The sequence below is a fragment of the Haemorhous mexicanus genome, chromosome 1 (genome assembly GCF_027477595.1).
Source record: "Haemorhous mexicanus isolate bHaeMex1 chromosome 1, bHaeMex1.pri, whole genome shotgun sequence".
In the NCBI taxonomy this organism is placed as follows: Eukaryota; Metazoa; Chordata; class Aves; order Passeriformes; family Fringillidae; genus Haemorhous; species Haemorhous mexicanus.
The window spans coordinates 41,733,886-41,761,563 of record NC_082341.1 but is presented as its reverse complement, the minus strand read 5'-3'; the positions used below and the strand labels follow the sequence as shown (position 1 = coordinate 41,761,563).

Sequence of the window (27,678 nt, the reverse complement as noted above, 5' to 3'; positions counted from 1 at the left end):
CCCGCCCCCCCAACATCCGGGTCCCCGCCGGCACCGCGGCGCCGCCGCCCGCTCCGCGTCCCGGGGAGGCGGCGGGGCAGGGGAGGGAGGAGGAGGCAGCAGCGAAGATGGCGGCGGCGGTGGGGAGAGCTGGCTCCTTCGGCTCCTCTTCTTCTTCCGGGCTCGGGTCGACTGCCAGCTTTTCCTCTGCTTCCTCCGCCGCTTCTACGGCCACGGCCAACAACAACAACGCGGAGCTGCGGGCGGGCGATGAGGACGATGGGCAGAACCTCTGGTGAGTGCCCGCCCCGCCCCGCGGACCCGGGCGCGCTGGCCGCCGCCCTCGGGGCGCCTCGGTTCCCTGCGGGGGGCGAGGGGAAGGGGGCTGGATAATCCCCCGCCCCCGCTGGCGCTCAGTGCCTCTCAGTCGCTGAGCTTGGCGGGGGGTAACCTCCCCTTGGCAGTGGCAGCTCCTGCCCTGCCCCCCGCCCCTCCTGCCGTAGCCCCCCCTATCCCCAGTAGATGGCGAGGGTCGGGACCGGGAGGAAGCGGGAGACCCTTCCTAAGCGCTGTCGTCTTTCTGTGCCAGGTCCTGCATCCTCAGCGAGGTGTCCACGCGCTCCCGCTCTAAGCTGCCTTCGGGGAAGAACGTCCTCTTGCTGGGTGAGGAAAGCATCCTGATCCCTCTGTCTTCCTCTCCGCACACTGAGGAAAGCATCCCGATCCTGCCCCCATCCCCACCGCACACAGGCTGGCTCCTGAGCCCTCTTTTGGGTGCCTGGAGCTTCCCTTGTTCAGCGCTCCAAGGGGAGGGGGGAGTGATGGGCGGCAAGGCGCTGTCTTAACCCTCCTGCTTCCTCCCTTGCGTGGCTTTGCTTCATTTTGGAGATTGTCCACAGATGCTTTAGATACGCCCCTCATCGTAGGTACCTCGCCATTATACGCTCACTGTCCTTCCCCCACCCTGGCTCTACAGGCGGGGATGCCTTGGATGGGAAGCTGTTATTGTCTCTCCCCCGTGAGCGTTGGCCTCGGGGGGCGTGCGGCTCCCGGAGCCGGCGGTGCCGCTTGCCGTCGCTTGCGGTGTGTCATGCGGACAGAAAAACCGCTTCCGTGGCCCGAGCGGCATCAATGACGGTGCTGCCTGCGGGCCGGAGGGCGGGCTGGGCCGTGCGGGCTCTTCCCTGCGGGCTCTGCCCTGCCCACTCGCACCCAGCGTGGCGGCACCAGCGGCAGCGCTGCCGCCACGGGATCTCCACCCAGGGCCTTAGTCCAGCCTGGCCCTCGGCAAGGTGAGAGGTACGGAAGGGGACTTTGATAGGGCGGTAATGAGACACCCAGCTGCAATTCATGAAGGAAAATGATACGTCAAAATTAAAAGCTTCGTGGAGGAGAGAGAGAAATGGATGCTCTCAAGTGTATGAACAATGTACTATTATTAGTGTGGTGTGTTTTTTGTTATTTTGTTTTGATTTTTTTTCTCCTGAAAGACTATGAAAGACTATTACCAGTAGAAACATAATGAGTTCAGGTGTATGGATTTATACCTAGCTGCTTCTTCCGCTCCTTTTGCCAACCTCCCTGTCCCCGGAAAGAACCGTGTTAATATTTAGAACCAGGGTTAAAACTCAGTAAAGATATTCTTGCACACTATTATTCTGTACACACTATGATTCTGCTTAGTCTTGTGGCTTGTACTCTCTTGAGGTTCTTCGAGTTAGGCTTTTTTTTTTTTTCCCTCTGTAATCCTAAAGCAATCACTGTGATCCTTTTCTTCCTGTTTTGATAAGCTGAGTGGTTACTTAAAACTGAGAAGGAGTCTGAGAAGGAGAAAGAGAAGACTGTGCAAGGATGATAGCATGGTCTTCTGAAGCTCTTACAAGACTTCCTACCCTTTAATTTGTTGCTTTGTATGTTATGTAATTAAGTAGGATATTGAGATTGGAAGTTGCAGTGATATTAAACAGAGGAAATATTTCATAATGATTGACAGCTTTTTATGTGGCACTTTGAACCTAAATTGGATGATTGTCCTTGCTGAATTTGGAAGATTGTTCTTCAAGCTGTGATCCTTGTCAAGAAGATTACACTGTTTGTTTTTCCTCTCTCTTCGTAGGCAGGTAATCCTTAGTGCCCAGTAACTGGAGACTTCTTCCTTCAGAGCTAGAAAGGATATCATAGGTTGTTTCCAAATGCTCATTTAGTTTGTGCTATACAACCTGTTGTATATAAATTTTCTTTCTTACCATTTATATGGTATAGAGCTTATAGAATGGCTTAATGTAATGAATATCTTTTTTCCTTTATTTGACTGATGCACTTTTTTGGAAAATGTACAGATTTATAGAAGAAATTCTAATTCTTGCTGAGAAATTGTGTTTTCTGGGAAGGCCTTGATCCAAGAGGGGGTTAAAACCCCCCAAATTTGGCATGTATTTAGGAAAAAGAATGTCAAATCTGAGGACCGGCCAGAGAAGACCATGGCCATGTTTTTCATGAGAATACCTCATCTTTGTTGTTCACTTGGAAGTCATGATGCTTCTCCTAAAGCACACCATCACAGGAAAAAGAGAGGTCTTATGTATTCTGTATTGGACAGATTCAGTATGTGAAGTTCTGTTTTGATTCTTTAACTGTGTTTACAGTTTCTCTGTTATCAAACATTTCCTCTATGTTCAAGCTTTGTTCCTTTAGATAGTTTTGTACTAACTTTTGTTACTAATACAGAGCACTTCCTGGCATGATTATTTTCAGTTTCTTTATACTTTCAGTACTTTGGAGGAAAAGGTGTAAAGCTGACCAGCCTCTTCATGGTTTTCAGTCAGTTTGTGGCAGGTGAATATTTACTGTATAAACAGGCATATTGGTCAAAACTTGCCAGATGAAATATTATTTATAGTAACAAATGAGTGCTTATTTTAAATATAAATTGCATTTAAAAAATCCTTTAAACCTTCAACATCTCATGGCCCCACCCTGAAAAACCAACTGGAAAAACCCACCATGTAGTGTTCTTTTGTTTGCTAGGACAGGTTTTCTAATTTGCCTACAGCATTTTTATTTTTCAAACGGTGCATATAGTTCTATGCCTAGTTGTTCTGGGAACCTATCTGTGTCTGGCATGCTAATTCTGCTATTTCAGTATTTATATTTAGCTGTGTTAACATCTCATTTTTAAGAACCTGGGTAGCAGTTGGAGTTATCTAACTAAAAGAGACTGGAATGCCAAATGTTAATCTCTAGATATGGCACATAGTTTTGTGATGAGAAGGTTAACAAATAATGTGGTAATCATTTGCTCAAAATCAGCCCAAAATTACTTGACTTACAGTTTTACTTCTCCAAAGTTGTTCCACTTGCAGACATTTTTTCAATAACTATTTTCCTTTAAAGCTTAAACTCTGATTGGCACCACATGTGGCATGAAAGCTTCTCACCAAAGTGTGCTTATATGAACAAATAATAAAAGTGCAAGCTTTTCTAAACTTTTCTGTAAGTCTCTTATGCTCTGATTCCTAGGTAGCTTTGTCATGGTGGCCATAGCTACCTTGTTTAGCAAACTATACCAGCAGAAAATGTAAAATGTCTGTGCTTTCTTAAGGAAATTGAGTGCTCTCATTGACATTTCTAGCTACTTTTGTAGATAGCTGAAGCAGTGTTTTTGTTGCTCTTGCTTCATTTTTTTCTCTTTTTTCTTCTCATGGACTGTCTTTTGCTCACTTGTGTAATAAAGGTAGTTCACAGGAGATGGTTTTTGTGATGAGAAAACTGATGCTTATAGCTGAGAGCTCTCAGGTTCATTCCCTTTCTGATATATCAGCAAGTGGAGTAGAGGGGAGCAGCTGACAACTCACCATTGCAGATTGAATGGAATCCATAGTGCTGTAGAATGTCTGAAGGCTTGGATCCAGAGACCTGAACTAATAATTTATCCAATGAACTGCTGCATACATTCAAGCAGTAATGTTCAAAGTCATTCCAGGATGCACCAGAACACAGGCTTCCAGCTGGCAAGTGAATTGAATAGTTGTTTTCTATCTAGCTTTGTGTTTCATACATTCCTCTGTCTCTGAAGCACAGTATATTCTCTGCCTGAAATTTTAACAGTGTCAAGCCATCCAGTGACACTCGTGTGCCTGACTCTCTGTGTCTGTATTGCACAGTGCTTCTAATGAATCACTATTGGGCTTGGGTTTTTTATGCATTTGATGATAAAAGCTTTGAGTTTAATGGGCAGTGAGAGTTCAACTGCGTTGTGTCCACATTTTCCCTTTACCCCAGACATCTCACTTCCCAGGGCTAGACCTGTTTGTTTGAATCTTGGAGCTTTGCTCCTGGCCAGTGGCTGTGAGGATGCTTGGAAAGAAGCACAATCCACAGCTAATTTACAGGTACACTTTTCTGTGTGTACACGTGGCATTTTCTGCAATAACAGCCATTCCAAATATATCTTCAAGAGCAGGTGTAGCTTGCTGCTTTCTTCCAGTGGACCTGTGGAATATGAAGAACTCAAAAATTAAGTTTTGATACAGCAAATTTTCATGAGGCTATAAAATCTGCTTACTTAAGTTTGTACTCAATACTATTAAAATTAGTTTTTCTTTTATTTTTTCCTTTTCAAAAAGCTGACAGTTTCATTGTTGTCATTTGATCATTGAAACTGATAAAATACTGCTTGCTCATACTGTCCATATTATTAATCTCAAATATTTTAAATTCCCTAGTACTGCAGAAGTTATCTCAGAGGGTTTCTTTTTGTCCTCTTCTTGCAACTGATTCGCCTTCTGCAGGCAGTGAAAGCCTTGCAAATGTAGTCAAATTGTGTTTAGGTCAGCAGAGTTATGCTTCTAAAGTGTCAATTGTTTTGATGGGGCAATGACCTAGATAAAATTCTAATTGCTTGTTTTGTAGCTACATTTTTTTAGAATTAAGTAGTACTTCTTTGTTATGCCCTTCCTGGAATAATACCCTTCCAAAAATCCAGAATTACAAGGATGTTGTGTAGTAGAAGTCACTTAGAACAGCATGGAAAGTTCTGAAATTCTTGAATTGCATTTATTTTAGTTTGTCTCCTTAGTGTCAGAGGTGCTTCTGGTTACTGGATCTATCTCAGAAATAGCTCCAAAGGTGACGAACAGTGAAAGGAATTGTGCTTCTGTGTTCTCCAGGCAGGTTAATGGCAGGAGTACCAATAAAGGTGTCCTGTGGATAGTAATATGGGATTATTCTATTTTGGTAGTGAACTTGGATAAAATACACTAGACAGCTTCCTGCTATGTTTAAGGAGAAGGACTGAGTTAGGAATGGATGCTGTTCATGGTCACTGTAGAATTCTCTGCAATATTTGCCTTTCTCTGACTGTGGGTCTCTCCATGCACGGGTAACACCATTACTGCTGTACCTGTTTCCACAGTCAGCCCATGTCTTCTTGTGGTGCAGGACATGGCAAAAGACTTGCTGGAAGAGTTGTCTGCAATCTGCTTTCTGTCATGTTGAAAGGCTGAAGTATAATTAGGGAGCTCCTCAGAAAAGTTATTTAATTTTTCAGTGTCACAGATAGACCGAGTGAATCATATGTGAGGGGAAAGACTTACCTGGCAGAGTAAAATAAACTTGGAGAAGGAGACAATTTTTATTCAATGAGCAAATGAAAGTTTAGTGACAAGTTATTTGTAAACTTCTTATGGCCTACTTATTGTGAACTTCCATGTTGGTTTGAGAGATTGTATACTCTCATCAGCATAATGAATTTTGTTCTTTAATTCTCTGACAGCAAACTAAATTTGGCTTACTCTGATTATTTTGGTCTTGTTCTGTAAAAGACTTTCTTCAATTAGTATAGAATGTGTAAACAAGCCTCTTTCACTAATATGCAGCTGTAGAAAAGGCAGTTATTAGCTTGTGACAAGTATTTTAGCTTGAAAATAACTATAGTGCACATGTGCTTGGTTCTAGTTGGAAGATCATTATCTCTACACCACTGTGTTGGGATTCAGGCATTCCACATGGTATGGGACAGAGATTGCTCTGGGATTCTGGGAAGGCATCTTAGCCCCATTCAATAACTCATGTTTAGAGTTGATGGCTTTGTTCTATCATACTTAAGCAAGATAGATCTTTTCCTATTAATAAAAATACTCCGTATTTTATGCTGCAGATACTGGATTTCTGAATTTTTCTACCCAGAAGCTGTGTTTTGCATTGTAAAAGTATAAAGCTGATTCACAGAAGTATGCTTGGGGGTGTGCAGGAGATGTTAATCGGGACCATTACTTCTAGTTTTGTTTGGTGTAGTTTGAACATGATTTTTTTAGAGATGATTGTAGAATTCCCATATCAAACTGAATTTTAATTGATGGATTTAAAATGCAAACAATAAACTTCCTTCAAGGAACCACTAGGATTATAGACTACAAACAGTAAGGCATTCAGGGTCTTTGAAAGAGCTGTTGAAAAAAAATCACAATCCTGGATTGAAGAGGGGCATGCTACCAATAGTGATGACACAAAAGTATTCACTTCTTGCTTCTTTGCTTTGACATATTTTAAACACACTGGACATTTTACAATGGAGAAGCAGTTTAAACAGACAGTCAAAGCTCATGTCTGTCCTGGAGATTGATTGCTCTTCTATGTAAAGATTTCTGTGACAAGTATGAAGTGTCTTGTAGGGCCAGTGAAATTCTACTTCCATTTTCATTTGCTAAACTGAAAGAAATGTGGAAGTAGCGTGAGTAGTAAATATTTTGAATTTGAAAATGTTAATTGAAAGTTTGAAGTAGTTCTGTAATGGAGAGCCTGAGTCCTCTCTAATGTAGTAGATTATGGCTGAACAGTTGATGTAGGAGGACGCAGATAAGTGCCTGTTTGCCTGCACTTACAGAAGGAGATTCACTCACCTCATTGCCTACCCTTCCTGTCTGGGGGGACCATTCTGCTAAATTCCGTATTATGGCAGAACATTTAGTGCTGCTTGATTTTCTGCTCAGCAAACTTGATTTTTGCCTGAGTAGTGAGAAGGGAGGAAGCTGGGAAGGATTTCTGTTGTTACAGTTTCCTATATGTTTGGGGGCAGCAGCAAGAAGGATGTTTTCAAAACCTGTTTTGTGAACAGAGTAGCACCTTGGACAGAGGAGCTTTCACAACCCCAAACTGGAGCTCATCAGAGGAATGAAGTAGTAGCAGTGTGTGGATAAAAATACGACAGCGTTTGTTTAGTTGAGTATAAGACTTTCCATTTTGTTAACAAGACAGTGAAATACTGTGTGTAAGCAGATTGGTCTGGCTTTGTTTCAAATGCTTCCTAGCCTGACTTCTGTGCAAAATTAAATCTGTTGTTTTTCTTTTAGTTGTATTCAGCTTTGCATAGCACCGCTTGCTAGAAACATCACTTCTGTTTCCTCACTGTTGTATTAATGTTGTGAGTGCAGTTTGGTATAATGGAGAATTTTTGTTCTTTATAATTAACTCTGCAAAAGGAGGCCTTTTAATGTTATTTGCAAGAGAAGAATGCAAAATCTACCTGATTTTTATTCTATCTTGAAATGCTATATCAAAAATACTATGTCAGAAATGTTTTGCTCTGTGAGTTTATGTATGGAAGTCAGTTGTTAATTATCTCACAGTTAAAGATAAAGAAGAAGGTACAGGATTTTCCAAAATTCTGAAATGAAGTGGAGGATGATGGTAATTATTCTTGAAGGTGCATAAGGCTCTGTTTTCTCTATTGCTCCAGTAGCACTTGAAAAAAAATTGTTTCATAATATTAATAGGCAATGATGTTTGTGCCTAGGGAATATGAAATTTTCCTTTTGTCTGATACTAGGCAGCATTACTTTTTCATATACTTTAGAGGTATACAGAGACAAACAAAAAAAAGGTAAATATGTTAAATGTGTTAAGGTTTGTAATTTGAAAAGCCATATATGAGTATATATGTATTGCGATTGACATTTTTTCTGAACATACATACTTTTATATATGTCCCAGGTAGCAATTAATGCTAACTATATTAGTATGTTGTGCATTATCAAACCTCCAACAGCTAATAGACTTTAATTTCCTCACATATATTACCCTCTCCTCTGAGAGGGAGAAAAGATTCTGTACATAGTAAAGACATTACAATAAAATGTTTGAGTTGTGAGAAGTCTTAAAAGTTAGAGTTAATTTGATATCAAGATTTCTAAAAACTACCTAGGAGTTTTAGATAAACACTGGTTTAAGGTTTTCTGGTTTGATATTCTTGCTGAAGAGTAGCTACAAAGCAAAAATCTGCTGCTGCTCTTTCCTACCATAACTTAGTGTGTTCAAAGTGTGTTGACTTTTCAAGTGTTTTTTATTGCAGACTAAGTTGGGAAAAAAAATAACAAGGATACAAATACATTTGCAGTTGCTATGATTTCAAAAGGTATATGCAACTTACTACACATAGAAAGTAGAAGTAGATGAAACCTCAGATCTTAGCATGTTGGGCCTCTCTCATGTGGGGTTGGACTAGCTGACCTTTGGAGGTCCCTTCCAACCCAAACTATTCTGTTATGGTTCTGTGTTCTCTTGGCCCAGGTAGTTATCTTTGCCTCACCTTTATGATCAATTGTTTGGCCAAAAAGATTGAACTCCTTGTGTCATAAATGATGGTCCTGTTTTTACTTCCTCACAGCTTTTTAAATAATACTGACTCTAATTTGGCTTAAATATGTCAAGAACTCTGGATCTCCAGGGGTATGGCACATTTGACTAGGCAGCTATTTTGTACCCTTGCAGGTGGGTCATCCCGTTTGTAAACTAGTTGGTTTATGTATTACTAACTTCAGACTTCACTGATGCATCATTCTGGCTTTCCCTCATGAAAGATGAGAGCTGCTCTCTTCATGCAGTAACTTGTACAGCACTGTTATGTGTGTCAATGATCCACCTGCCTGATCTTGATGTTTTGAAATGTGTGAGTGTTTGCTAAGGACAAGAGAATAGACAGGCTTCCTTGTGGAACAGATTAAATTCAAGTTGTTATTAGAAGAAACTGATGGAAGGCTGAAATAACTGCTATGTGTGCATATGTGTCCAAATCAATTTGTCTTGTGCTGTAGTGGTAAAATTTCTTTCAGTGTAGAGGGGAAAATAAAATTCCAGTTCTTACTTTGCCATAAGGTATTAATTTAATAGTATTGAACTCCAATTTATTTTAGGCATTTGGAAATATGGGGTTGGAGAGGAAATTACATAACAGAGAGCCATGACAAGTAAGGGGATTGTAGGAAGTGTATTTCAAGTTTGCCTATATTGCTTAGCTTGAGCACTTTGTAACAATAGTTGTCTAGATATTAGCATCTGTATAAGTATGGTTTAGTTCAGACTGTTTAAGTGTATCTTTTATCAGGCGCAGAACTTTTTACAACCACAGGAGTTTCTCAGACATGTTGCAGCTACTTTAAGAACTGGTTGAGATACACAGGTGATAGCAAAGTTTCCCAAGTTCAAGCAAGTTGAAATCTTTATTGTCACCTGTGTGAATCAAACTGTAGTATGCAAAATAACTTAGCTGGAAGTGATCTGTTCTGAGAAACTCAGAAGGCTCTTAAATGCAACCCCTCATTAAAAGGAATAACAAATTTTGATTTGTCTTACCTATTGAGCCTTCTGCTGGCACATATTAATTGAAGCTATCAATTCAGAAAGGTAAAATAGCTCAATGAATCATACAGACACTGTTGGCAAAGTTAAAGCAGCTTCATAACTTGTCAGAGCAGCAGCGAATAAAGTCTTCTCAGTTATTTGTTCATGACAATTTTAAGAAGCTTGGATAAGTACAGAGGTGAGGGCAGAGGAGGAATTGTAATTCATCTATGGTGGTGAAGCTTGAACTCTTCACTTTTTCATCAGAATTATTTAAAAGATATTCCTACAAGAGGAAAAGCTCTTGTAGGAATATCTTTTAAATAACTCTGAAAGTAGCACTGCTTTTCAATGGTTATTTAAAACTAGCTGTAGTTGTTTGCTCAGGTACATCTTGATTTAATACAGGAGCTCACAAATGAACCCTTAAATTGTGGAAAAGTTAAAGGGATACAACTTAATTTTTCATTTAACTTGTCTATACTTAACAAGACTTCAAACTTCACTTCTGATCTTAATTCTCTCTCTTTCTCAGTCCATCGAAGTGTGATATCTCTGTTCTCTACAATAGTGGTTGTAGCTATAGTGTTTTTAATGTAGCCATAATGACATCTATAAGAGCATGGTCAGTTCTCTTTAAAGGGAAAATGTCATTATGTTTAGCAGTGAAAGTTACTGCCCTTGAACTTTTGTCTTTGTTATGTGATTGAAAGCATGTATTTAGATTCTCCCTCTATAGGAGAGACTTGGGAAAAAATGTGCTGTTTGACACAAGGTTAATAAAGTGCTTCTTAGGGACCTGGGATTAACCTTAATTTTATAAGCTGTGAGTGAGTTTCAAGAATTTTGTAATGTCTGTTACATACTCATCATTCTGCAAATCAGAGAAAAAACCAAACTGGCAAACTCCTGATTTGTGTCCACATTCAGCTTGATTACTCTTTTGAACTGGAAAAAATATACATGAAGTTTTCCAACTCTGAGATCTATGACTACAAATGAAGTTTTTCAAGAAGGGTCTCTGGCAATTGTTGTGGTGTTTACATTGTGCATATGCTGTAAGGTTCAGTGGTTATCCAAGCTCCCTTTGGAGGGAAGAGAACAGGAGTGAATGGATCTGGATTGCAGGCTTGTCTCTGTGCAAACACACACAAATGTACTGTAAGGCAGTGGGCTTACTATTTGTCTTACTATTCTTTTTAAGGTGCCTTGAGACTTGTAACAGAAAATATTCAAAGAAACCAATTCATAAAAGCTGAGGTAACAGATTTGCCTTATTCAGTGTGATGTTTGAAATGAGAGAGTTCTGAACTGTAAGAGGAGTTTACTGTGAATTAAACTCTATTTTAGAAAAACTATTACTAATTTGGTTGTAGTTGGAAGACTGAAATTGTTTGAGGTGTTTACCTACTCCTTAGCATATCCTTTTAAAGATGGGTATAAGAGCCTATTTCAGGTAGCATAGTTGATGGTATAATTGCATTTATCAATAAGTAGAAATAGTATTTGAAGCTGAAACATGCACTTAGGACAGATGGATGATTTGGGCAAAACCTGCTGTGATTCAAAACTCCAATGAGCTCAGTCACCCTGTTAGGACATGGTTTTCTTCTTGCCCCAGATGGTTTTTAATATGTAACTGTGATAAAAGACTGAGTGGTATCTTACTTTTATCTCTCCAGGTGAAGATGGAGCAGGTAAAACTAGCTTAATAGGAAAAATTCAAGGAATAGAGGAGTACAAAAAAGGAAGAGGAATGGAGTATTTGTATTTAAATGTGCATGATGAAGACCGAGATGGTGAGTCTGTATTTGTAACAATATCTTAAACCAGTTTGAAAGCAATGGTTCAGTAGTATGATATTTGAAATGACAGTGGGATTTTTTTGTGTCTTTATAGTATGCAGGAATCCAGCTTATGCCAGAAGTGATTTGTATCATAAGGAATTTTGTGTGTGTAATTTCTTCGGTAGATACCAGGAATGACCACTTAAGTGGTAGAGGAGGAGAGGAACCTGTCAAAAGAAAAAGCTAAAAATAAAAGACCAGGGAAGCAGACTTAGCTGCAGCATTCTGAATAGATGTGTGTTCCTCAGGCCTAGAGGAGGAAGTGCCCAGGCTTCCTTTTTCCATTTCAGTTGCTGTGGCAGTAGTTATCCTGAACCTACAGAGAAACCTTTGTCTTGCTGGCACACAATCTGCAAGACTACTGTCATCGACTGATGGGTAGGAAGTTGTGCACAATGCTAAGGGAGATTTAAAAAACAAGAAAACCCAAAAACTTGGTTGAAGATGTGGTTAGAAAGGAAAAAGTATGTTTAAGATCCTGTTTAATATCTCAGTACCTGAAGTTATAGGATGTGAATAAGGATATACTGGAAGCTTTGGAGAAAAATGGTAACTCTTGTGTATGGTATAAAAAAATCCCAAACATGTAGAAGGAGAACTAGAAGAAGTAGGCCCTTTTTTTTTTTCTGAAATCACCTGCTTTACTGACATTCATGTCTGGGTATTGGTCACAAGGATGGCTTGGAACCAGATTTAAGAAGGTTGGGAGTTTGCTTTAAATGTCTTCCTCAGAACTTCTGTAACAGGTAATAAAAATTTACCTGAAAGGAAATGTAATTACATGAAGCCAACTAATTCTGAATCAACATCTCTTCTTTTACTGCACAAGTGTTTGTAAATTTGTAGTATTGTGGTATTTTTTGGGGGGAAAACAATGGCATGGTCTATTTGTATGGTGATTGTCCTTTTGCAAATTGGAAGAGTAAACTCTCTATTAAGTCAAACTCAATCATTAAAAACTTACAATTCTTCAAGTTTTTTGAGTGGCTGAGGTACATTCTATACTCTTAGAGTTAGCCAAGAATGCCAGATGGAGTTTTGGAGGGGAGATGGCAATCCTGCTCAGGGAGAGCTGAGCAGGCCAATGGCTGCAAAAAGATGACTGAGTTCACCCACTTTGTCTCTTCTAAGTTGCATGTTGAAGAAAACATTTTTCTACTCAAAAATGGTGAACAACTATTTTGAAAATGTTGAATGCTTTCTCTGGATCGTCCCTTTCAGATAATGTATTTAAGATCTTCAGTATCAGCCATTAAACATCAGGGTTTGAAAGGAACATGTCTCCCCACAAGCTGCAGATTGCTGTGTCATTATGTGTTTTCAGTGGACTGATAAAACATCATCTGCTTTCTTCCTTGTATTTTACATGTCCAAAGAACATTCAATAGCCATTATGTAGTGATGTGTTTCAAGTAAATCTCATTAAATGTTTTTCCTTTTTTTTTGTAGACCAAACAAGATGTAATGTATGGATTTTGGATGGTGACCTGTATCACAAAGGTCTTCTTAAATTTGCAATGGAGGCAAGCTCTCTAAAGGACACTCTAGTTATGTTGGTAGTGGACATGTCTAGACCTTGGACTGCACTGGATTCTTTACAAAAATGGGCAAGTGTTGTAAGAGAACATATTGACAAGTTAAAAATTCCTCCCGAAGAAATGAAAGAAATGGAGCAAAAGTGTGAGTATTCTGCAAATATATGGGAATCCATTTCAATATGCTTAATGCTTTCTGCACCATTTAATCTCTCCATTGCAGTCTTTTTCATTCTTTGGAAGTGTTATTTAAAATTAGAACTTACCAAGCAAGTCTAGCTCCAGATAAGTCTTAAGTAGCTATGTGAACAATACTAGTACTTCTTTCTAACAAAGTAACAATATAGGGGGGAAAAAAATTCAGAATGAACACAGCCAAAATTACAGTCTTGCTTTTTGTGTATTTTTCTAGGTAAGATTCACCAAGGGAAAAAAAAAAACATTCTAAGCATTCAATTTTTCATTTATTTGTTTAAAGGCAGATCACTACATCAGCTTCTTAACTGTTCCTGTAGTTATCCAGTTAGAGAATCTGGGACATGTTCTGTGCCTACCAAAAGTGTAAATTTTGAGAGGATTCATGGCAGCATGGTCATGTCTGAGCCCTTTCCACTTGAAGAGTTTTGTTGTAATTATTATTGATGTTAACAGAGCTATGTGTTTGTTGCTCTGTCAGTGTCTTGTCTTTTTAAACATGCAGAACACAAAGATCTTGCAGGGTTTCTTAAACTGGCTGACTGAACTCACATTATAGCTCCATATTACTTTTGAGCAACCCTGGTAGTAGAATTTGAGTCTTTCCCATTCATCTCTCAGTGAATTACTACAAGGAAGAGATTTTAGAAGGCTGTGTGTTGAGATCAAATAGCATGATTAAACTTTCTTTTTAAGTCTGAAGTTGCACTCTGACTGGTACATTCTTAAGCAATGAGTGCTTATACTAATTTAGAAATGCAGGTTGTATCTGTGCTGTGATGAAGTGGAATGTGAGGTGACAGTTGGAGATACTCTGGAACGAAGTATGGGGGATATTAGTTGTTCTGTTTGTCCATTTAAGAGAGAGATTCTTCTGAGGGAGGTATCATCCTCGAGGATTGTTATCTTCCACAAGAAGTCGTTTAGAGGAGCTGAGCTCTCTTGGATGTATTTTTTGGTTTGCTTTTGGATGTTAGTGCATGTGTATTAAACATCCCCTCAAATACTTTCAGGATAGGATTTTGCTGGATGAAAGTATGGATACAGTATCTATGTTATCAAAGGTGTATAGCTGATAGTTTTGCTTCTTTACAGACTGAACAGAATAGAGAAACTCTACAAAATCCAGAAAATGTAAGCAATTAAATGAGTCAAGACAAAAATGCTACTCCATTTAGTTTTTGTGTGCTTTGGTTTTCTATCATCTGGTCTAATTCTTACAGATATAAGTAATCTGAACATTGGGTATAACAAAGGCTCTGGACACAATCCAGATGTGACTGGAAGCTGGTTTTTGTTTTGATCCTGTTGTGAAGTGACTTCATGTATTGCTAGGCGGGCAGGAGCTTGACACTGCCAAAAGGAGGGAGGGAACATTGCTTGCCTGGCTTTTGGCTACAGGATCCCACTAGATTCCTGCGTCAGGCTCAGTGCTCCTGAGAGCTGATTTAACTTGCTACCAGGACTGAAATCTACTGAGGGTTTGTGTGTGTAGTTTTGTGGAGGCATGCTCCTGTGTTTGTCTTCATTTCTAGCAGCTTAACTCCTCTCAAAGACAGACCCTGCAAGGACTAGAACTGGTACAGAAAGACATTTGTGGATACATAGCAGCAGTGTGTGAAGGGTTGAAATAGCTCTTCCTCTTCACTGAATTAATCTGTTTTTAATGAAATTGTGTTTCTAAGGAAGACCTGAGATAGTATTCCACGGTTTTGAAGTTGTGATATACTAAATTAATCCTCCTTTTTACTGCTTTCCATACTTACATAAAGATTAGTGTGATCACACATTGGGAATTTTAGGAGTCCACTGGAGGATTTATGCAATTATCCCAGGACAGGATACTATGCAGGAAAGACACTGTAGAGTGACTGGCATATTGTGGTGAGAACTCTGGGTTTCAAATACATCCAGTTAATCTCAGAAGCTCTTTGGAGCAGACTTGAATTAGCAGCATTCTCTAAATTAGAGCCTGGGTTGACATTTTGAGATGATAACCTGTGCATGTGCTTTTTGTTATTGTGAACTGCAAGATCCGCAGAAAAAATTGAATAATCTTCACCTAATATAATTTTTCCTTTAGGGCGTTGAAATAAGTTTAACTCTGTTAATTGCACAGATGCTTTTCTAGGTATGAACTCGAGGGCTTCAGTCAGTTTAGTGACGGTAGCAGTGGATTAACACAGAAGTGAGGGTGTTCTGCTGTAGTTCACCACCCCTGTGCATGATGCAGCTGAGCTGCCTTGCTGCCTGACTTCCTGTGCTGAATCAGGATGTGCTACTCGTGGAATAGTAGGCAGTGCTTTGGTTTGGAAGAGCCTTGTTTCTGCTGTGTGGAACAGGACATGTGATGTGAAAAATACAGACATTTTATGCCTCACATGGCATCCCTGACTGTAGGAATAGTAAGTGACTGTGTAATTTGAGGCTTGGGCGTGTGCAGCAGAACATGACAAGGATTTGCAACAAGAATTAGGACAAAGGAAAGTTAGAGTGTAACTTACCCTGTTTGCTACATTTTAAAGTAATATCTGATAATTTTAAAGCATACCAAATGTTTAATATGCTATTAAGTAATTATAAAGCTAGTTAAAACTAGTGTTTATGTATTCTATTATTTTTTGTTATACTACTGTTGAGTCACTGTACAGAGAGTGAAGTGTGGACAAAGGGTCTGTAGGTAAAACCTGGTATACAGTAGCAGCTAAGCAGTTTGTGTGAGGCTTAATTCTGTTTATTCTGACAAACTGTTCCATTAACATTGGCATAAGAATGGAAGGAAACTAATGTCCTTTAGGAAGCAGATCAAACAGTAATCCTTAGTAGCAACTGCCTAGTGGTTTCACAGCGATAAAAAAAATATGCTTTCATGTTGTCCTTATGGGCAGTTTTATCTCATCATGTTCTTCTGCTGCTGATCCAGCAGATCTCAGACTTGCTAGTTCTCCTTTGTGCTGCACAGAGCAGCAGCTAGCCAGGGCTAGGTGCATGCTCCGTTTTTTCAACACCAAGATGCAGAAGTACAGTGCTAGAGAATCAACTGTGCTAGAGATCAATGGCAGTGGAAATCATTGTTGAAATAATAAAGCAGCTGATGTTTTAATGTAACTTTTTTTACTTTCAGTGGTAAGAGACTTCCAGGAGTATATAGAACCAGGCGAGGATTTTCCAGCTTCTCCACAGAGAAGAAATACTTCATTACAGGAAGACAAAGATGACAGTGTGATTTTACCCCTGGGTGCAGATACACTAACATGTAACTTAGGCATTCCAGTAGTAGTAGTTTGTACAAAGGTTTGTTTCACGTTTTAGGTTTTTGCATATTTTATTGAAGTAATTCTGTCAATTGTGGATTGGGGTGGGAAGCACATGGTTATTAAGTTATTCTGAATACCTCACTTAAGAACTCCTTAAAAGTGTTTAATATTGAAGACTGGTTATCTTCTGGAACCCGTTATTTAATGTTATTTTGGAATTAGCTTTTCCTTTAGTTCTACCAGTTTTTAAGGAATTGAGAAATACCTCAGACCTGGTTTTGCTCACAGAAATGAGGTAGTCAATAAGCAACTAGAATTCCCCTTGATTTCCACAGTCCTCCATATTCTGAAAATAGTGGGTTTTCTTAATATTTCTGATATTTTTCTGAAGATAAACTTCTTTGAGAATTGTAGTTAGTGAAGCACTGCACTTTTAACTTTTCTCAGTTCTTAGGGTGTTTACGTGATCTGTTTTGGTTTCTGTTAGATACGTAACCATATTAAAGAAAACAATGGTGTGGTTCTCCTGTGGCTATTTTTTATCTGGTTTTGTTGGTTTTTTCCCCCCAGCTCCTCAGTTCTCATTGGCATTAAGCATACTGCTTCTGCAGCCTCTGCTGGCCCCCCGGGAAGGCATAAACCTTTTGATGCATATGCTGTTCCTTCTCTGGAAGGCTAACCCTCTCATTTGAGCAGCATTTTTTTTCCCACCTGCTAGTTTCCTTTTATTTTTTTCTCTACCTCTACACCTTTTTTCTTTTTCTGCTTCCATATTCCTTGCTTTTGCCTCCCTTTGCAAAGAGCTAGTTAGTAACTAGATTAAGAACACTGTCTTTTAATGCCACAGTGTGTGAAAAACATTGGGTAAAAAATGGTGATATCATTTAGTGGTAAGTTTTCAACAGATATTTTGAGTGGGGAGTGCATTGGAGTGGGGAGGGAGAGTGAATGAAAAGTTCCAGTCATTTGAACTCTCAAGTTATGCTGATTCCATATACATCCAGTTATATATTATTAAAACCAAAAAGGTTCAATTGTGCTTCTAAATTAACTTAGCAGGTTTTTGTTTTCCTCTGCACTACCCCACCCCACTCCATCTCCCTTTCCCCTTGTGAACTGGATGTGTAGCAGCACTGCTATTTTAGCAGATGACTGGAAGCAGTATATTAATTTTGTGTTTATTTTGACAGTGTGATGCCATCAGTGTTCTGGAAAAAGAGCATGACTACAGAGATGAACACTTTGACTTCATTCAGTCACATATCAGACGGTTTTGCTTACAATGTATCCTTTAACACATCACAAAGATGATATAATTACTCAAGTCAATGTTTATATTATGACAAGCTTAAAAGAATATTTATGTCTGTACCAAAGTAGGATGCAACTCTTTTACTGTAGCTTGCAGTCTGCTTCAGCTACCTCTATGGGCAACATTGATTTAAATTTTTCTGTTTCCTTGAATCTTTTTTTTTTTTTTTTTACAGGGCTACTAGGGTTTCTAGTATGTCCCCTTACCATGAATTTCCTTATTGCCTCCGTTTCCATATTTAGGAAATCAGTTCTCAGAACAGCACATCTTAGCTGACAAGCTCTCTAAAATAACAACAGGATAATTCATTTAAGTATGATCTTCCTCCAGATGCACATAAGGCATGTCATTAATTTTGTCCCAGATATGCAGTCTTCTCCATGTTCAGTAATTCTACAGGATGAGGTTAGGATGGAAGGAAAGAAGTGTGAATTGCCGTAGGCAAGGTCCACTGACTTTCCTTGTATTGGTACAGAGACAATGCATAGAAGCTGTTGCTGTGCTATTATTATTTTTAAACTTAATTTTTTAGAAGAAGGGTATAAAATACTGTCTAGTGTTGTTTAGTCAGATAGACATGCTGAGATCTAGATTTTAGATGCCATTAACATGCCTATATTGTGTCATCATTTGTGCTGTGGTGAAGGGGAGTTTAAATTATATTGGAGGGACAACAGGTGACAATAGGAAAAATTAGTTCAAGAGCCAGAGACTTCAGATGAAATGGCACTTCCTTCAAAGGGCTTCCAAGACCTTATTTTTCAAGATGGAATTATGTAGTAACTCTTGTGTGTGACGGAAGAATATAAAATAGTAGGGATTAGCCTCCATGATTGCATATGCCACGTACAACTTGAAATTCCATTCTAAATTTCACAGAATAGGAATCAGACCCCATTATCTAAGTTTCTTCTAGGATTTGAATTGCAGGCATGCAGAAATAAATTAGGCAATTTGGTATTTTTATAATCCCAGAGTAAAAATTTCTCTTTTATTAATCCTGTGCATATAATGTGTTAATTTGATACCAAACCTTGCTAGAATACTAAGCATTCTCTTGGTCTCTTAGTAACTGATACATAGTAAACTCATTTGCCTTCATTTCCTTTAAAAGCAGATCACTGTATAATGTAAGTTTGTTCCCCTAATTAAAAAAACCCAGATGGGAAAGTGGAAGAGCTTTGGCATTTTTGAAGCTCCTAGTGTTAGTGCTGCAGTGATTGCAGGGTGGGATAATGAGAATATATAAGGATATGGCGTGAGAATTTTTGTTCACTAAAAGCAGAAGACTGTTTTAAAGGCATTGTAGTGAAACCATTGGTACTGGGGGCTTTGACAGTGAGAAGAGCCTTTACTTTACTTGAAAATCAATAGTTGAGCCGGCCAAAACAAATGCAGAAAAAAATATTGATTTAAATTACTTAATAGCTTATTTCAGAATGAAATATTGGAAGTTACTTGACCTGTTTTGCTTTGGTTTTGTATTCCCTTTCAAAAGTCTACAAAGTAGTTGACTCTTTTTTGATAGCTTAAAGGTTACTTAATTTTCTTTTACTAGCCACTAAACTGAGTTTTCTTTAACATGTTTATTCAGATGGGGCAGCACTTATTTACACTTCAGTAAAAGAAAACAAAAACATTGATTTAGTGTATAAATATATAGTCCAGAAGTTGTACGGATTTCCTTTCAATGTTCCAGCTGTTGTTGTGGAAAAAGATGCGGTATTTATGTAAGTTACCTGCACTATTATGTGTATGTGACTACAAAATGTATCTGTGCAATGCTTTAAAGCAGCACTTAGAGCCTTTTTTGGTTTTTGCTTTTCAAAATTCCATATAACATTCTTGTGAGTTGGAATTTGGTGAGGGCCAGTGGATGAAGATTACAAACAATCATTGCTCCTAAGGGAAATATTAGAACCAGAGATTTTTCTCTTCTGTTGTGGTGAACTAGTCTCTACTTGCTCGTACTGATCAATAACCAGTTTGCATAGGAGAATGGCCACTGTGACAGCTTTGCTGGCTCTCAGTTGTGTGCAGTTCAGGAGTGCATGCAAGAATAGTCTGAAGTAGCAATAGAATTTTAAGCCAAATAACCCTTTCTCTAGTCCTGCAGGTTGGGATAATGACAAGAAGATAGGAATATTGCATGAGAACTTCCAGACACTAAAAGCAGATGACAATTTTGAAGATATCATAACAAAACCACCAGTCAGAAAGGTACACTGATGTGTCTTTGCATTTAACTGCTTTGCTATTTATTTGCTTGCAGTTTTTTTCTCTTTCATTGAGACTATGCTTCCAGCTTATCAAAAGTGTCATGTACCATGGGAGGGGTGGTGTTCTTATTTTGTTCCTAAAGTTGCTCTTTAGTTAACAAAACAGATCATTATGTGATTTTGTTCTGTATAGCTCTTCTTCCGCTTACACCTTTTGTTCTTCCACTGTTACATTATTCAAGACTACAAATACACTTGTTTTGCTTTTAAGGCATATTTGGCATTGAAAAGCCGAAACATGATTTACCAGTTTCTCAGCTTGAGTTGTTTGTTTTTTTTTTTTTTTTTTAGGAACATTTAATTTTGCTCAGAGTTGTTTATAACTTCATAATACTTTCTGTTTCTTTTGGAGTATTTAAAATAAGAAAGCTTGAGACAGTGTAAAACGAAAAATAAACATGTGCAAACAGCTTCTACATATATTCAGTGTATTTTCCATTGTACTATCTAACGAAAAGCCTTGACAGAATGACCCGCAAACATATGTGAGGTTGTTGAACAAAATACCTGCAGTGGACTCCCATGCACTCAGAGGTTATTGAAGGCAAATATTTATAGCTTTTTTCTAACTAAGCTAAGAGTTTGTGACCGATCTTATTTTCAAGTGGGAATTATTTTAATGGAGAAAACTAATACTATGTCCTTTCTGAAATCTTTAGGGAAAATATCAAGACATTTTAAATAGGTATCCAAGGAAAATATAACTGACAATATTTCCTCTTGCACAGTTATAAACTTCAGGCCTGGATTATAAACTTTGATATTTTGATATTTGCGATGCTTGCTTGGGCAAAATTTTTGATGAGCTTATTTGGAAAGGGAGTGCTTGCAATTTGATGCATAGAACTGGGATCTGAGATGTCTGTGTCCAGTTCCTGCACCAGTGTGATGCAACACAGGTGAAGAGTCATGTGTGCCATAGTTACCTATAAAGTAATACTGAGGTGAGGCCTCAACAAATTACCAGAGACAGGGGCATGATGCAGAGTGTGTGCATCCATGAATGTTTCTTACTGATCCTGAGGCCCCTGAATGAGCCTTGTAACCATGAACTTAATTCCTTTTTACTGAACAATTAAACAAACTTTTTAGTAGGTCTTTCTACAAATGTATCTACAGCTTTATGCCTAACAGGTCAAAGGAGTTAATGATAATTCTATTTCTCTTCTAATTAACTTGGCCTAAATGAAATCATGAGGCAGCGGTCTTAAATATGAAAAACGTGATATGCAGCAATCATAGTATTTTAGACATGTACTTCATTATGGAATGTTTTGGTCATATTCACCAACAGATAAAATAACCTTTCTCCCTCTCTCTCTTTCTCCCTCTCTCTCTTTCTCCCTCTCTCTCTTTCTCCCTCTCTCTCTTTCTCCCTCTCTCTCTTTCTCCCTCTCTATCTTTCTCCCTCTCTCTCTTTCTCCCTCTCTTTCTCTAATTTATGGTCATGTTTTTGTATTGCAGTTTGTTCATGAAAAAGAAATTGTAGCAGAGGATGACCAAGTGTTTCTTATGAAGCAGCAGGTAATTTTCTGTCTATAAAACAAGCAACAAGAGTTTCATTTAACAACACTCCCAATACAAATTTGGGGGTGCATTCTTAGTCACTATAATATCTAACACTTCATGCGTATGTTTGTTTTTTTTGCAGTCACAGTTGGCTAAACAACCACCTACTGCTGCAGGAAGGCCAGTGGTTAGTAACAAAAATTTTAAATATCATCACATGAAAATCATTAACTTTTATATATTTAGAGGGTTGCTTTTATCTACACTGTCAAAGATTGTTTGATCTGTTTTTAACTACATAGTATTTAAAGACTCATAGTGCTCTCAAATTATGACACTCCACAGTGAGTCACGACAACTAGTATTGACAGCAATGGCTGAAGGCCCTGGCTTTCTTTTTTGTATGTTAGAATGCATTTAGGGCCAGAGGCACATGAATTTTCAGGTTTCTCATGGGGATAAAATTAAAATCTTCCCTTGTGCTTTAATAACACCAATGTTCTACAAGTGTGATAAAACTTGTACGCAATCAGCAAAATCCAATCCTGTGTCGTTTCAATTGCATGAGATACTACATTTAAAATACAAAAGCTTAGGAGGTGTGAGAAATAACAAAATGCTTCATTTAATCTGTTCTTACACTTGAGGTTTGTTGTTCTGTTGGTTTTTTGTTTTGTTTGGTTTTTTTTTTTTCCTTAATAGGATGCCTCACCAAGAGTTCCTGGAGGATCTCCTAGGACACCAAATAGATCTGTAACATCGAATGTTGCCAGTGTTACACCTATCCCCACTGGGTCAAAAAAGATTGATCCCAATATGAAAGGTACCTTTTCTTGTGAGAGCACGCATGCAGCTGGAGAAGCAAAATAATTGCTTTGCCTGCTTGCTTTAATGTGCTTATTTAAATTTATTAACACACTAAATAAGTATTTACTTAGAAAATCTGTGTTGGTTTTGTGTTATGACTTTTCTTTACTTCTTTCCCTTGTAGCTGGAGCTACATCTGAAGGAGTCCTGGCTAACTTCTTCAATAGTCTCCTGAGCAAGAAAACTGGTTCTCCTGGTGGCCCTGGTGGTGTTGGTGGCAGTCCAGCGGGAGGTGGCACTGGAGGTGCTGGCAGCAACTTACCACCATCAGCAAAAAAGTCAGGTATGATTAATGACATTAAAGATCGACTCAATCTAAATTGAGTGATGGATAGTTCCTGTTGGTATAGTTTGTCAAAAGTATGAATACTACTATATTTAACTGAATGTTTTTTATATATATATGCTTTTATATTCTATATGGCTTTTTGCTTTTGTTTTCACAGCACTTTAGTATTGCCTTTCTGTGGCTTTCAGAGGAGGAAAGAAAAAATCTTTATGTAGTTGTTTAAGCATGAATCGTGTCTACATGAGTTTTCCCTTTGTTTCCACCATTCTAATGAAATGACTTAGGCCATAAGCCTCTTCTAGTCTTAATTAAATAGGTTAGGACCATATTTCAAGCTGATTCTTTTTAACTATACTGTCAGTATTAAAATAGCTTTAAATTTTCTTTTACTAGAGCTCTAGCTCTGATGTGATTTGAGTTTGGTGGCAGCCTGTAAAAATACTTGTTTTTCTTTTGACAGCTGTTTATATATGAGGCAATTAATAATTACTATTAATCTATAAATGTTTAATAGTGACTGTGCTAAAGCTAGATGCAGGACCATGCTGGCATTTCTTGCTATTCCAATTTAAAATGTTTCTGTATTACTTAAGATCATGTGTACACAGACACCTTCCCTCCCTGCTTCCCCAGAAGTTAATAATGCTGCTCTTAGGGGAGAATGCTGGTCTTTCATCGGTACTTCACACTTCCCACTAACATTTTGTGTAGATTTACCCTGAATTTTTTTTTTGCCTGTGCACACTTCCCTTCTCTAAGTGCAAAACTCAGTGGGCTAAGCAAAGTTTGAGTGCTTCCTAATGTGCTGTAGGCAAAGTCAGCAGTGCCAGTTTGAACAGCATATGGAGATTGTTCAAACAAATGCAGCTGACGCAATATGAGGCACAGAGAGCACCCACTGAAAAATCCTGTGGGGAGTGGCTGGCAGCAGGTTTGGATGATGACAAGCAAACAGAGGCAGCACTCCAGAAAAGTGTTCTGTCTGGGGCTGTGGCAGAAACTTTAAGGAAAAAAAAAAAAATTATTAAGGAGCAAAACAGTTCTCAGATATTTCCTACTATGCAACAAATGAAGGGTTAGGGTTATAGCCAGTTTAATATCAGAAAGGACTATGTTTTCAAGGAATTACAATAAATACGTACAAATCTGGCTTAGATGTGGCCTCTTCACCTTCCTTAGTGTTTGCTGCCTGTATTTAGTGATATCTGTGTCACTCACTCTTCAAATCTGAAAAATGTCTGTTAAGACAGTAGTTTGGGATTTGAGAATTACTTTTTCCTCAGCAGCTTTGGGAAATTTCCTCTGCTTAGTAGTTGGAATGATAGCTGCTTTGATTCTAATACAGTATTATATTTTGTTACATGATTTGAAGAGCAGCAAAGTACATCTGGCTAAAATTACCTTTATGGATAGTTCCTGTTAATTTACATCTTCAGAAAGAATGCTGGGACACTTCTGACACATTTGCAGTTGTAGCACATTCTTTTACAGATACTGTGCACACTTGTCATAGCGTTGGAGTCCTAATCCTGCACTGCCTTTTCCCATGTTGTCTCCTCCATTCTTGCTATACAACATAGTGGGACAGAAACCTAGACTGAGGAGTAGGAATTAAAAGAGTGGGAGGAAATGGTGTGGTTTGAGTTTGAATTAGGTTAGAGTGTGGTTGCACAAATGTTTGTGCCAGTTCAAGTTAGGGAGGAGATAAGTGGGTGAGAAGAGAAAGGGCTTTGCCATCTGCAGGTCTGTGTGCACCTGTGAGCAGTGGTGTCAGGTTTATGCTGATCAAGTACACAAAACTGGCTTTGCTGGGCTTGGTGAGACCACTGATTTTTACATTCAGCATTATTTCAAATTCAAATTATACAGAAAATTGTGTAGAAGCAGTCATAACTGCAAGTCTTAACAGTCTTCTTTATTTTATACTTTAACTGTTCAGAAATATGAAAGGATGTGACTTTCTCTCTACTGTTTCCTTTCTGTTTCTTTTGGGTTTTGGCTTTATGCCTTAGTTGTGCACCTAAAGCATGCAGTAACAATTACTAGGATTTGTCTGATTTGAGAATTGAAGATACCATAGGCTTTTCATAAACATAACTGAATGGTACACATTTATTTTGTAGGTCAGAAGCCAGTTTTAACAGATGTTCAGGCAGAATTGGACAGAATTTCACGAAAACCTGAAATGGTCTCTCCTACATCATCTACATCTCCCACAGAAGGTGAAGCATCTTGAAGACACCAAATAAAACCAATTGTTCAGTTTTCTGGGATAATTCAAACTTGCCTCTGCCTCTTCCTTCAGTGACTGGAACTAAAGAACGGAAATATCTTTCAGAACACAAACCATTGATGTCTGTCTTTCTTTTATATGTGTTGCCCAACTTTACAAAAGGGAGCTGTACAGATGGAAAACGGTTATCACGTGTAGGAGCACTGCTCACAGTGCAAAAACAGTAAATTAATTTTTTTTTCTGGGTTTTGTTGAAAAGTCAGTGTAATTCTGTAAAATTGCAAGTATGTCCACCTAAGTGATAGGGGTTGCTTAGAGCAAGAAGCTGATACACACCACGGGCACTTAATTTATATTGATTTCCCAATCTGTTAGGTAAGTTTAATGCTATCTTAAATAGATTAACCTCTACACAAAAGAACTACTGCTAGTTTTTGAAAGAGAAAAATAATTGCACAAGTCTATAATAGCAACAAACTCCAGTTATACTTAAACACTTCATTGGGAATATGGTTAAAAAAAAATCTGTTTGATCTCCACTGAAATTTAGTCTGCATTCAAAAACCCATGCAAAAATTCATTCCAGGTATAAGACAAAATTAGTGGCTGGGGTTTTTTTATTGTTTTTTTTTCCTCTTTGATTAATTGCAGACACTGAATAAAAGATGTATAAAGAAAAAGCAGAGGTTAAATGTACAGAATATCAGTATCCAGATTTGTCTATATATATATGGCTCAGCCTTAATGTCCCCCACTATGTTTCCCACACTACTTATGGTTTAAAATTGGTCATCAAAACTGTAATCAGTTAATAAAGTATTCTCTGCATTCAAATTTAAGTAACTTTCATTGAAGCCATGGTGTTCTTGTCCGTTTACAGTTACATCTAAGGATGTGGTGTAAAACATCTTAAAACATGCTTTTATGTTTTTACCTCTCAGTGAATAACATCAGTGGCAGATATTTAAACTTCCTTAAAACATTGTTTCTGGAAGGAAGGGGATAAATCTGCAGTGTTTGTTCCTAGGAGTGAAAGTAGCTTATCTAGCTTGGGTGGTTTGTGCTGCAATGTTTTCAGAGCACACTCATTAGACTAAGGATCCTGCTGTTGGCTGCAGTGTGTTGTCTAAGTAGTAGTTGACCAAGGTTAGGACTTTACTTAAGCTTTCGGTACACAAATGTTGAACATCACTTTTTCCTCTGTGAAATTTAAGGTTACTTTCTATTTACAGCCTCAGTCTAGGAAATGTAAAAGATATATCTTTATCAAATGATTGCCAAGACATTTTAATGAGTTCAGGTTTTCTAGTTTGTTTTTTTTTTTTTTTTAATCAGTCTTAGTTTTTCTGATTAGTTAGAAATCTCTCTATTTTGAACATGGTGGTGCTCTTCTTCCCCAATTCCTGCATTCTGTAGTGGTTCTGGCAAATTCACAGAATGGGCCAGGTTTGAAGGGACCACAATGGGGGTCACCTGCTCCAACATCCCAGCTCAAGCAGAGCCCTCCCAGAGCACATAGAGTTGTCCAAGCAGTTCTTGAATGTCTCCAGTGAGGGAGACTCCACAATCTCTGGGCAACCTGTTCCAGTGCATAGTCACCTGAACAGTAAAGGTGTTCTTCCTCACATTCCAGAAGAGCTTCCTGTGCATCACTTTCAGCCTGTTGCCTCTTGCCCTGTTTCTGGGCACCACCAAGAAAAGCCTGGCTCCATCCTCTTGGCACTCCCCCTTTGGATACTGGCAGACAGTATGAGGTCGCCTCTCAGCCATCTCTTCTGAAGGCCCAGCTCCCTCAGCCTTTACTTGTGAGAGAGATGCTCCCTTCCCTTAATCATCTTTGCTCTCCTCCAAGGGACCTGATCCAAGCTCCATATCTTGTCCTGAGGAGCCCAAAACTGGACACAGCACCCCAGGTGTGGCCTCTCTAGGGCTGAGTAAAGGGACAGGATCACCTCCCTTGACCTGAGTTACCTCCATATTTTCAAAATAGCTAAATTTATTTAAGAACATTCATATATTTTGTTGTGCACTTAACTCCCTCAAGTTAAGCACACTTGTTAAAGTAGAAGATTGAATTGTGGACTGAGAAGTTTCAGTGGATGTTCTTAGCTATGTCTTTAACTGCAGTCCTGAAAATTTTGCTTATGTCAACATAAAGGTTGACATAAGCAAAAGTTCAGTAAAAGTTTTGGGGGGGACACATGGGGAAATGCATGACCTGCTGATGAACCACTGTGTAAATTGTTTGGAAGAAAAAAATTAGGCTTCTAATTATGGATGCATGGCACACATCAGTATCAGAACAGTTGTCAAGGTTCATTATGTAAACTTGAAACTGAATTTGGAATGTGCTTGAGAAAAAGGATCCTCTGATGATGAAAGCAGGACCCATTTTCACACAACTGCAGTGATATGTGTCATTAAGGTGGAACTGGATTTTAAGGGCAACATTTTAAACTAGTGGATATTGTCCATATTTTTGAAAGACAACTGCAGTCTCTAGGTTAGTTCATTTGAGCATCTATCAAAGCAAAAAACCTTTTATGAAGCTGGGAAATTGGCCATATGATGCATTAATAGCTATTACACCAGATGCCCTTATCTGGGGAGGCTGGGACGGGGGAAAACCTTAGAAATGACTCATTATAATTTCACTTCTTAAAACAGATGTCACTTCTGTGTATTTGAAGCTTCTAAATGTGTTTTTCCTTAAGCCCCCATAGCTTTGGAGTTTTTTGGTTGTTTTGATTTTTAAATTCTT

At 38.5% G+C, this 27,678-nt stretch overlaps 1 protein-coding gene across 1 annotated transcript; it reads left to right on the top strand.

The window, feature by feature from the left end:
* Window positions 1–36: 36 nt before the first annotated feature.
* Window positions 37–25,756, top strand: DYNC1LI1 (dynein cytoplasmic 1 light intermediate chain 1). The gene is made up of 13 exons (XM_059846930.1): window positions 37–274; window positions 569–642; window positions 11,277–11,393; window positions 12,891–13,121; window positions 16,296–16,465; window positions 17,619–17,712; window positions 19,335–19,470; window positions 19,849–19,960; window positions 21,484–21,543; window positions 21,671–21,715; window positions 22,231–22,351; window positions 22,520–22,678; window positions 24,808–25,756. The coding sequence occupies exons 1-13, from the start codon at window positions 108–110 to the stop codon at window positions 24,918–24,920; spliced, it is 1,599 nt and encodes a 532-aa protein (XP_059702913.1). The 5' UTR covers window positions 37–107; the 3' UTR covers window positions 24,921–25,756.
* The last annotated feature ends 1,922 nt before the right edge of the window (window positions 25,757–27,678 follow it).